Source organism: Eptatretus burgeri, chromosome 3 (assembly GCF_056783735.1).
Source record: "Eptatretus burgeri isolate ZD-2024b chromosome 3, Ebu_testis_v1, whole genome shotgun sequence".
Taxonomy (NCBI): Eukaryota; Metazoa; Chordata; class Myxini; order Myxiniformes; family Myxinidae; genus Eptatretus; species Eptatretus burgeri.
The window spans coordinates 63,671,314-63,684,489 of NC_140963.1; the positions used below are offsets into that span (position 1 = coordinate 63,671,314).

The 13,176-nt window shown below is 40.9% G+C and overlaps 1 protein-coding gene across 1 annotated transcript in view; it reads left to right on the forward strand.

The window, feature by feature from the left end:
• The window catches only part of LOC147030062 (villin-1-like), a 96,789-nt gene that overhangs the window by 45,033 nt on the left and 38,580 nt on the right, over positions 1–13,176 (forward strand). Inside the window, exons 11-12 of the mRNA XM_085873774.1 lie at positions 3,736–3,836; positions 7,131–7,268. Coding sequence (XP_085729900.1) covers positions 3,736–3,836; positions 7,131–7,268 — 239 coding nt within the window. The remainder of the gene's footprint in view (positions 1–3,735; positions 3,837–7,130; positions 7,269–13,176) is intronic.

The window sequence follows — 13,176 nt, forward strand, 5'->3', positions numbered from 1 at the left end:
GGCTTGTATAAGGGCTAACACACAGAATGTACAACAAAGTTAGGAGACAAGAGGGGCAGGAGAGGGAAGCACAAAACAGTGGGGAACAGAGACATGAGAAGATCTGTGGAAGGGAGAGGGATGGGGTGGGAAACATGGGGTAAACAAGATGGATACCACAGGGACTTTCAGGAAGGAAAGCAGGGAATTTGAAGGAGGTGGATTTGAGGTTTGAATTTGAAAGAATTTGAATTTGAAATAAGTAAGGAATTTGAAGGAAGTTTGTTCATAACATGAGAAAAATTGGGGTTTAACGGGGTTTAAAGGGGGTTGCCCCCCAAAATATGTATTTGCTTTCTTCTCTGAAACTACACACACAATTTTGATGAAACTTGGCCACAACCTTCATCACCCATGACGTACCAAAAATTGTTCACACCATTAAAAAGATATTGGGGTCGAAGGGGTTATACAGGGCCGGGGGTGGTGTTGCCCCTCAACATATCCATTTCTTTCTTCTCAGAAGCTGCATACACAATTCCAATGAAACTTGACCACAACCTTCGTCACCCATGATGTATAAAGTTTGTTCACAACATTAAAAAAATTGGAGTAATCTAAGAGGTTCTATGGGGGTGTTGCCACCCCAAATATGTATTTGCTTTCTTTACTGAAACCAGACCCACCCAATTTCGATGAAACTTCACCACAACCTTTATCACCCATGATGTACCAGTTTGTTCATGGCATGAAAAAAAATCCATAGCTATTTACTTTCTTCGTTACACATTTCTGGGTCATCCATGCCTACCACTGGTTCCCTGGTTCTCGTATCCAACCTCCACCAGGTGAACGCCCAGGGGTAATGACTGTATGTTTTTTTTTTCCTGCCACCAATTACAATTGCATACCATTCCTTCATTTCTGATCAAAACCATTCAAATTTGGCATGAACGGACCACGGTCCAATACACCATCAAACTTTGTTTTAAATTCAGATTTTTAAGGCCTTGTTGTGATTTTAGTTGGTCAAAGGTGAAACCCTAAAACAAATGCACACATTTTCATTGCCATTCCCTTGTATTTTAGTCAATGAGCATGAATGCACAATTTTGCGTATGTCGGCCAAGTCATATTCGATTCTATGAGGTTCAAATATACATACATACGCACCGAGAATCAGGAAATTTTGACATGATTGAAATGAAAGTTGGCACACAGGTGCTATCGAATAGTCCTGGTCAGGAATGCAAATTGTTTTTAGGATTGGAGTCATTATCGGGATTATGCAGGGATCAAAGTTCAAAATTCGTCACTAAATTAAGGTTTTTGGCATACTGAACATACTATTTTTTAACCAATTCAGACAAGGCCTGGCATTAATAAAATAACTTGTTATAGGACCGAGAGACTAATTTGTCTTTATTTACAAAAAAACACATTGGTTGTCTGTGAGAGAGCGTTTTATTTATTTATTTATTTATTTTTTCAACAATGGTTATTTGTCTTAATTTATTGATGTGGCAAAGGTTTCTGTGTTCACATACAGGTGATTTTGCACCTTGGAATATCCAAATAGAATTTTCTTTTGCAAATGAGGTCATGCTGACCTATTTATGGCTTGATCTGATCTTTGACCTATTTTTACGATGTATTAAGTGACTTTCAAAATGACGTATGAATGCTGACGATACCTTTTGCGTATGCGCTGTGTGTGTTTTCAGTAACCTGTTTATGTTCATCTGGGAACTTTTAACCTATCGTTGCTAGTGTGAAATTTGTCATTCAAATCGTCTTTTTAACATAATTTTCAGCATTTAGACGAAAGAGCTGAAATTTCAAAACGGTTTACCATAATTGTTCTGTTCCTGAATGTAAATCAGACTGATGGAAATAGAGGAGATATGGGAAATATCTGTGGATGAGAGAGGTCCAGTTCCTACCTTTTCTTGTTAATATAATTATTGAGCAGTGGCAATAGAAAAAACACACATACATACACATGGATGGATAGATGGATGGATGTTTCTCCTTTTACCAATCGATGCAAATCTATAGCATAATTTCGCTTATGGCTACGGAACCAAAACAAATACTGTACATATATATTTTAACCACCTTCACAACGCATACAGCTCCCACTTCCTTTTGCGCATTTTACATCTTGTTTTTATCTGTTACGTTCTGATCCATTCAGTGCACTCGCTCTTCCACGAGCCTCGACTATGCATTCAAAAAATAAAAAATAAAGACATTTGCATTTACCAACCCCAGGCAAAAGTGCTACGGTTAGAACTATAGTATATGAGAGTTATACTCTCATATACTATAGTTGGTAACAGGTCCTACTACAGTAGTCTGCAGAGAATTACTACAGGAAAGGAATGTTCTTTTTGCCTGGGTATATACAATGTAGTATAGCACAGTACTGGTACTGCATTTCTTTCTATGCACTTTTTCAGTTCTGAATTAGTTTTGAAAAGGGCAGGGGAATGTTAATTTTCACTGTACTTGTATATTTAATAAATACAGTTTTCGTTTTACAGTTTTTTGTTTCAAAAGTTTTAGTATAGTGCCATTTCAATGCGTAATTTTGAAAAAGGTGCACAAGATTAATAAAAAAATTAACAATCACCCATCATAAAGTAGAGACTTGGAAGATGTTTTGGTACTTTGATTTATAAAATGATAGAATGGCGTGGAACAGCATGGGTGACGTGTTCGGTGTGCCAGGCTAGCATTCACTCTGCCTGCGAAGTTCTGTGTAACCCTCTTGTATGCCAAGAATGACATGGATCTTAGACACTCCTCAATAGCCACTGGATGCTATGAGGGTTGTCTTTGTAAACATTGTCTTTCGTGTTGCTCCACAGAAAGAAGTACAATGGGTTGAGATCTGGGGAATGGGGAAACCAGATGTGCTCTGTATTGGTGGAGATTACCCTGTTGCTGAACATCTCTACCTAGTCTGATCTCTATTTTGTTTGATCTGTACTTTGCATGGATAAAGTTTCATGTCATGCCTCAGGTTCAGAAAGACAGTTGTCTACAAAAGGATCTTCTTGAACTTTGAGTGACGATAGTCTCACTGCCTCAATGTTCTCTTCTGAACGCCCAGTATTATTTTCCCTGATTTAATAAGATTGTGAATAGTATCTTCTTTCTGTAACTTCTTGACATTGTGAAGAATACAGTTCTTCCTGGATGGGTCTCTCACTTTGAAATGTTTGCAATGAAGCTGCTGAGTCTTGATCACAGACCTTTTCTCAAGGTACATACATACCATTCTACCATTTCACTTTGTCGTTGGGTTGTGTGACGACATATTTATATTTACTCCAGACAAATGAAACTTGGTGCCAGACATTTTCCCAACTCACTTGAACATAACCTGAAAAATAAACAATTATTACAACAAAAATATTCAATAGAGACACAATCTAAATAGCACCAATACCTTTGAAACAACTGTATGCAGTCACCCAAAAACACAAAACATTGCATTCTTCAACAACACCCCTGGTTTGGTCCCAGCTTTTTTTATTTTATTTTATTTTTTTACATCAGATGCTTATGAAAACCAGCAATTCGATAAGAGCAATTTTCAATATTAACAAGAAAATATTTTCCTTGGAAGATGTTTTCTTCCACTTTTCTGTTAACCTCTTCATACACACTTCATTACATTGGATGGTATTTTGTAACAAAGACTATCTTTGTACTCAAGAGCTTCTTTCATTTGCTTTTGAATTACAGCCAAGGTGGAACAGGTGAAATTTGATGTGACGACACTTCATGCTCAGCCTCAGCTTGCTGCAGAGCAGCGAATGGTAGATGATGGCTCTGGAACTCTGGAGGTTTGTTCATCATTTGTTTTGCACCACAAATGGAGAAACTGCTAAAGTTACACGACTCGGATCCGACAGAGCAAACTCCAATTTTGCATGGTCTTTTCAATGTATTTCCTTTAAATTGAATCTGAGTGCTGAACCCTTGCCTCAGTGCAGTTTAAAAATACCATGTATATTCATTGTCACACAGACATTAAATATTCACAAACATTCTCGCACAAATTAGAAATCATACACGTACTGTAGTACTCATTAAATGCTCCCCTGATATGTACAGTGCCTATAGAAAGTCTACACCACGTTTCAAAATGTCCAACTTTTGGTGCCTCATAACCTGGAATTAAATTGCATTAAATCAGACTTTTAACACCTTTATTTACACATTGTAACCCACAACTTCCAAGTGAAAAACACATTCTACAAATTTCAGAAAATTAATTAAATACAAAACTAGAATATCTTGGTTAGCTACGTGTCCAACCCACTTATAATAGCAATTGTAAATTAGCTCAGGTGTGACCAATCACCTTCAAAATCACATACCAAGTTAATTGGCCTCTACCTCTGTTAAATTGTAATGATTCTCATTATTTCAGAATAAAATCAGCTGTTCCTGTAGGTTTCCTCTACTGGGTAATGCATTTCACAGCAAAGACTCGACCATGAGCACCAAGGAGCTTTCAAAAGAACTCTGGGATAAAGTTGTGGAAAGGTAAAGATCATGGGATGGGTATAAAAATATGTCAAAGGTCTTGAATATCCCTTGGGGCACAGTCAAGACAATCATTAAGAAGTGGAAGGTGTATGGTACCATCAAGATCCTGCCTAGATCAAACTGGATGACCAAGCAAGGAGGAGACTGAGCAGAGAGGCCACCAAGAGGCCAACGGCAACTTTGAAAGAGCTGCAGGCCTTTATGGCGAAGTCTGTTCACTGTGTGCAAGACAACAATATCCCTAGCACTCTACAAGTCTGGCCTGTACAGTAGGGTGGCAAGAAGGAAGCTATTACTCAAAAAAAAATCCTACCTTGAGTCCCATTTGAGGTATGCAAAAAAAAACCACTCCAGAGATTCTGAAGCCACATGGCAACGTGCTTTTTGGTCTGGCGAAACCAAGATGGAACTTTTTGGCCTAAATGCAAAACGTTATATTTGGCACAAACCCAACAACACAGTGCATCACCCAAACATCACCATCCCTACTGTGAAGCATGGTGGTGGTAGCACCATGTTATGGGGATGTTTCTCATCAGCAGGGACTGGGGGCACTTGTCAGGATAGAAGGTAAAATGGATGGGGCAAAATGGATATAGAAGGAAACTTTCAGGTAGGAAAACTAGAAATTTGGAAGGAGGAGGGATTGGGGTAGAGTCAGGTGGTGGGTGGGGTTGGGTGTCAATGAGAGTAGAAAAGATCATGGTTTGGATTGGGAACCAACTGAGATGGTGGTGAACAGCTGTCTTGAAGACGTGGAGGGAAGAATGATATTGAAGAGGATGTGGAAGTTAGTTCCACAAGCAGGGAAAATGAGGAACAAATGAGTGGAGGTGGGCAGTGGTCCTGGATTTAGGTAGTTTCACCAGAATAGGTTGATGGTGAACCATGTGTGCCTTACAGAAACCTGGAGGGGGGGACAACACATGGAAACCGTAGAGAATGCAAGACAAGAAAGGAGGCAGTATAAGACAGAGAGACCAACGACCTGTCTGCTATGGCAAAGGGATAGGCCCATCGACTCAGTTCCATCATGGGAGATTCCAATAATATTAAAGACCTTGGTTTCCACTGCATCAAGCTGAGCAAGACGTGAGGCAGGGGAGCCAGCCCAGAGGGGAGAGCAGTACTTCATCAAGCTTCAGATGAAAGCCTTGCAGCTGCATCAGAGTTCAGGTGTGCCAAGGAAGGACTTTGTACGATGGAGGATGCTCCGTTGGTAGAGGCCGACTTTGAAATGTAGTTTGCCCAATAAAGATCATGGCTGATAGTGAGACCCATGAGTTTGAATGATTGGACTTCCTTAAGAGGATTGTTAAGAAAGTAGATAGGAGGGTTTTCCATACAGTCCTTTTGGAGAGAGAGATAGTGAGAGGGTGAGATTTATTAGGATTCAAAGACTTATTCCAAGTGTTTGACCAGCTTGTGATTATTTTTCAAGGTCTGAAGAGAGGGAAGAGGCTGCAGCCTGCCTGTTTGAAGGATAAGGGATGCCACGGCAGAGGGTTGAGTCATTAGAAAATATATAAAGAGGATTTTCCAGAGTCAGAGAGAACATCAGGAATACGACTGGGCCCAAAACACTGCCTTGGGACACTTCAGCCTCGACAGGGAGAGGAAATGAAAGAATTCCGTTGAGAGCCACACTTTGGCTACGAGAATGGAGGATGTCATTCAGCCATGTGTGGAGTTGGCCTTGGATGCCATAGGCAGAGAGTTTGGAGAGTAAGGCAAGTTGCCACACTGTATCAAAAACACGAGATATGTCCAGAAAGACGGGCCTGATCTCGTGCCTGACATTGAGCCTGATCCCAACTCCTACTGGCTCCAACCGCTGAGAATCACGTGACTTCAAAGAGAGATAGACCATGACTGTTGGAACTTCAGAAGGGAGAGCGAGAATACACCTGTCTTGACATCTGGGAAAGAGTAAATGTATTGACAGCGATTTGGCACTGGCTAATGAAGTAACGCATTATGGTCACTGTCGCGATGGGGCGTTGCCACCGGCACTGCCCAAACAAACGACACGACATCTTGCAGCACGCTAATGGCAGCACATCCTCGGGGTCCTTGTGATGGTCAGCGCTGTGTGGGATGCCTTATACCTAGAGCATGGGCCAAAAGGGGGGGGTGGAGTTATCATCGCCCCACACACGAACCGCCGACACATCCATTGCACCCCTCCTTACTTTGCCTGGTGACTTGTCTGGTTTTACAGAAAGGACATGCACGAATTCCATTTCCCTGTCTAATTCCTATGTCAACTATACCACCTGTCATAGCACATGTAAAAACAGGACAACTTCACTGTAATGCATCCCTTTTTTCCAGAAAATATTCTAATCTACACAAGCACCTGCTAACTCATTGCTCTCACTAATTTATATCCCCTCCAATGAAACAGTATGTTGTAATCTTAAAAAAATATTTAACAACTATAATTCACTGGACATTCATTACTTGCATGAAAATGTTATTGTAATGTTTAACCCCCTTTTCTGAGTTAGCTCATGCGAGTCATCAAACACGGCCATGTTAATGAGGAAGAAAACCTATGTTGCTTGAACGATGTTCCATTCCAGGTGTTTCGAGTGGAACATTTGGAGCTGGCACCGGTACCCAAAAAGCTCTTTGGCCAGTTTTATGGTGGAGACTGCTATTTGGTGTTGTACACTTACACTCTCAACCACAGGCAGGCATACATCATCTACATGTGGCAGGTAATGTCAAAAGCAGCATAAGCAAATTACTCAAACACAATACAATCATTATGGTGTGAAATGTGTTGAAAGGTGCTGACAATGGCATTAATTTTAGACAGGAACGAGACAATAATAATATGCATTTCAAGAAAACCCCTACAGCTCCATCATTTTAAGATTTATCAACTTGCTTATTTGAAGCATGATTTGTGAAATTCAGGAAACCTGTGGAGACTTAAGAAGACATTTCATGGCTGTCTATTTCATGCACACACAATTTAACAATGAAGGAGGAGGCCATCAGGCCACGGATTTCTGCCAATGTCCATGTGACCCCTCTATCCCTAGTACTTCCATCAACCTATCTAATTCCAGTTTAAATGCATCTACCATTCCTGCTGCCACGACCTTTCCAGGGAAGTTCACTCCATTCATTGACTACTCTGAGTGAAAGACCTCTACTTTAATTTCATCCAAACTTTCCTCTTCTTTTCTGTCTCATGATGACCCCTGGTCGTATCACTGTCTATTCTGCTAAAAAGCTTTTCTGCAATATTATTCTGCCGATGCCCTTCATTATCCGAAACATCTCAATCAGATCCTCTTATAATTAATCATATCCTTTCTAATGTTTAAAGTGTTGTCTCCTTCAGGCACCCCTCATAGGTTGGTCTAGCTAGCCCAAGAATCAATCAAGTAGCACAACACAGAGCCATCTCTATGGTAGCTATTTCCTTCCTCACATGTGACCAAAATTGTAGACAATATTGTGGATGAGATCTCATGAAGTTCCGATGGAGAATGACCCGACAAAAATGCTCGGTGTACTGTCCTGATTCTGTACTGTCCCAACTCTGCCGCATAGTGGACGTAATCCCTTTTTATAAAATCTGCTGATGCCCCACCACATGACATCACCTCACCCTGCCCGTTGTGCACTCATTGGCCACTCAGGCACCATTCAAGCCAAAGTTCCACCTATAAACATCTCGGTCCCTCTCGAATGTCCAAGGATTTGTGAGAATGCACCTGACTACCACTTCACTTGGCCTGCAAGGCCACTATTTTACAAAAGGACATAAATGACATATTTACAGAGGATAAAACACTGATACGGGTTTAAAAGCATTGCTACTTAAGTGATGACTTCTATCGGCATTGCATGTGGTACATATTTGGGAGCCTCGGTGTTGCGCATTTCTATCTACGCTGTTCCTGAAGACTCAACAAGTAATGAAACTGGGCTAGCAGCTGGTGGGGGGAGGGGGGGATGTAGTGTTCTGTTTCTTATGTATGTGCTACAAGTGAATGTCTGCAGCTATAGGGGAACTGAAATCCAGTTTGAAACAGTAAAGAGCTTATCTTGTGTAGCCTTTCTTGGTTGCTTTTTGAGTCTCTCTTTGGCTGGAAAGGCAGGGGGTTGTTAATTATAAAATTCCAGCCACTGCCTGCTGGGGATATTTTATTAAGTGAGAACTGATTGGGTTTTCCCTCCAAATACAGCCAAATCACGAGTGGTCACATGTCATGCTACAAGCGTGAAAACACCAGCGAGGATAAACAAATGAATTCCATGACAAATAATTTTCACACAGCAATAGGCCATAAGGCCAATAAAAGCCTGCAGTATGATGGCCAATCTGTGGTTGTTTTTCCATGGTCTATCCTTTTTAAATGCTGAGTGTGGAGCAAGGAAACAGCACGTATCATTTTCAGTCTTTGCATGACTCGGCCAGGGTTCAAACTGCTGCCTTCCCAGACTCAAAGTGCATGCTCGAATCATCGCACCACAGAGTCTGTTTAACCAGTGGTTGGAAGTAATTTATATTTCCTTACAACAGTTGTGCTAAGGCAAGAGTATATCTCATATATATATATATATATATATATATATATATATATATATATATATATATATATATATATATATATATATATATATATATATATATATATATATATATATATATATATATATATATATATATATATATATATATATATATATATATATATATATATATATATATATATATATATATATATATATGTATATATATATATATATATATATATATATATATATATATATATATATGTGTATATATATATGTGTATATATATATGTGTATATATATATATATATATATATATATATATATATATATATATATATATATATATATATATATATATGTATATATATATGTATATATATATGTATATATATATGTATATATATATATATATATATATGTATATATATATATATATATATATATGTATATATATATGTATATATATATGTATATATATATGTATATATATATGTATATATATATATATATAAAATATATATATATATCTTCTTCTTCCTCTTTCGGCTTGCTCCCGTTAGGGGTCGCCACAGCGGATCAACCGTCTCCATTTCGCTCTATCCTCCACATCTTCCATTGACACTCCAACCACCCACATGTCCGCCCTCACCATATCCATGAATTTCTTCCTTGGCCTTCCTCTTCTCCTCCTGCCTGGCGGCTCCATTTTCAACATCCTTCTCCTGATAGACTCTGCTTCCCTCCTGTGCACATGTCCAAACCATCTCAATCTCGCCTCTCTCACTTTGTCTCCAAACCGTCCGACCTGCGCTGTCCCTCTAATATACTCATTTCTTATCCTATCCATCCTCATCACTCCCAACGAGAATCGCAGCATCTTTAACTCTGCCACCTTCAGCTCCGCTTCCTGTCTTTTTGTTAGTGCCACCGCCTCCAAACCATACAACATAGCTGGTCTCACTACCGTCTAATATACTTTCCCCTTCACTCTTGCAGCTACCCTTCTGTCACAAATCACTCCTGCAACTCTTCTCCACCCACTCCATCCTGCCTGCACTCTCTTTTTCACTTCTCTCCCACACTCTCCGTTACTTTGGACAGTTGATCCTAAGTATTTAAACCAATCCACCTTCCCCGCCTCAACTCCTTGCAACCGCACCATACCACCACCCTCCCTCTCATTTATGCACATGTACTCCGTCTTACTCCGACTTACTATCATTCCCCTTCTCTCCAGTGCGTACCTCCACCTCTCAAGGCTCACCTCAGCCTGCTCCCTACTCTCCCTACAGATCATGATGTCATCCGCGAACATCATAGTCCATGGGGACTCCAGTCTTATCTCGTCCGTCAACCTGTCCATCACCATTGCAAACAGGAAAGGGCTCAGAGTCGATCCTTGGTGCAATCCCACTTTTACCTTAAACCGGTCCGTCATTCCTACCGCACACCTCACCGCTGTCACACTGTCCTCATACATATCCTGCACGATCCTCACATACTTCTCCACCACTCCCGACTTCCTCATACAATACCACAACTCCTCTCTTGGCACCCTATCATAAGCTTTCTCTAAATCCACAAACACACAATGTAACTCTCTCTGGCCTTCCCTATACTTCTCCATCAACATTCTCAAAGCAAACATCGCATCAGTGGTGCTCTTTCCTGGCATAAACCCATATTGCTGCTCACAGATCGTCACCTCTCCTCTCAACCGAGCTTCCACTACTCTTTCCCACAACTTCATGGTGTGGCTTAACAACTTTATCCCTCTGTAATTTCCACAGCTCTGCACATCACCTTTATTCTTGAAAATCGGAACCAGTACCCTTAATCTCCACTCCTCCGGCATCCTCTCACTTTCCAAGATTTTATTAAACAATCTGGTTAACAACCCCACTGCCATCTCTCCAAAGCACTTCCATGCCTCCACTGGTATACCATCTGGGCCAACCGCCTTTCCACTTTTCATCTTCTTCATAGCAGTCCTCACTTCATCCTTACTGATCCACCCCACTTCCAGATTCACTATCTCCACCTCTTCCAACCTTCTCTCTCTCTCATTTTCTTCATTCATCAGCTCCTCAAAGTACTCCATCCACCTTCTCAACACACTCTCCTCGCTCGTCAGCACATTCCCATTTACGTCCTTTATCACCCGAACCTGCAGCACATCCTTCCCAGCTCGGTCCCTCTGTCTTGTCAATCGGTATAAATCCTTTTCCCCTTCTTTTGTATCCAACTTCTCATACAGCTCGTCATATGCCTTTTCCTTGGCCTTTGCCACCTCTCTTTTTGCCTTTCGATGCCACTCCTTGTACTCCTGCCTACTTTCTTCATCTCTCTGACTATCCCACTTCTTTTTCACCAACCCCTTCTTCCTTATACTTTTCTGTACTTCCTCATTCCACCACCAAGTCTCCTTATCTTCCTTCCTCTGTCCAGATGTCACACCAAGTAGCTTCCTAGCTATCTCCCTCACAACTTCTGCTGTCGTTGCCCAATCATCCCACCCATCTTTATCACCATCCAACGCCTATCTCACCTCCTCCCTAAATTTCACGCAACAGTCTTCCTCCTTCAGCTTCCACCATCTGGTCCTTGGTTCAGCCCTCACTCTCTTCCTCAACCTCACCTCAAAAGTCATCCTACAGACCACCAATCGATGCTGTCGAGCTACACTCTCCCCTGCCACCACCTTACAGTCACTAATCTCTTTCAGGTTGCATCTCCTGCTTAAGATGTAATCCACCTGTGTGCACTTTCCTCCACTCTTGTATGTCACCCTGTGTTCCTCCTTCTTCTTGAAATACGTATTTACCACTGCCATTTCCATTCTTTTTGCAAACTCTACCACCATTTGCCCTTCCACATTTCTCTTGTTGAGACCGTATCTACCCATCACCTCCTCATCCTCTTTATTCCCTTCCCCAACATGCCCATTGAAATCTGCTCCAATCACCACTCTTTCATCCTTGGATACACTCTCCACCACTTCATCTAACTCACTCCAGCCTCCAATGCTCCTAGCATTGAAACCACCTCCAATGCTCCTTGCCTTACTCCCCATCCACTTGGTCTCTTGTACACACAGTATGTCCACCTTTCTTCTCTTCATCATTACGTCCACCTTTCATATATATATATATATATATATATATATATATATATATATATATATATATATATATATATATATATATATATATATATATATATATATATATATATATATATATATATATATATATATATATATATATATATATATAGCGCCTGGTGTTGGCGTAGTGGTTAGGGTAGCGGCTTGGGATCCAAAAGGTCCTGAGTTCAATCCCCGTTGGCCGGTTGAATTAATACACACCAGGAGGTTGACTCAGCCTGTCATCCTTCCGAGGTCGGTGAAGTGAGTACCAGTGTACTGGGCCGGTGTATGCCCTGGTCAGAATAGGTATACCATATCCATGTGTCGTAAGAGGCGACCAGGGTTGTGTCAGGAAGGGCATCCAGCGTAAAACCTGTGCCAAATCATTATGCAGATCATAATGGATGATCCGCTGTGGCGACCCCGAACAGGAGCAGCCGATAGAAGAAGATACACATATATATATTAAAGAATAGAAAGAAAGAGAAGGCTGAGCTCAACAAATAGCTAAAGAATCTCCAAATGAATCCACTTGTCTAATTTCCCACCCATGGGCTTTTTACCTACTTTATTACATGAGGACAACACTGGGAACATAAATGGGGAAAGAGAGAAATTAAAGAAGAAAAGAGCAGTCTGTCAATTGAGCCGCATTGGCCTGAGACTCAATAAAGCTGTGACAGCATTAAACGGGAAATCCCTCCAGAGTGCGTTACCACTCCAATTGCTCAGCATCTACATGCTCACAGGGTGAAGTTTCCCAACTGTTTCTCACTATGGCGATCGCACCTGTGCCATCCCTCTCTCTGAAATCACACATGGTACAGCAAGGAGATGGATATCCATAACATGGAGATGTCTGCAGCTGGAGTCTCCAAAGTCATATGTCACAGCACAGCACACAAATGTTCTTGGTGCGGCAGTCCCCCATCCCAGATCT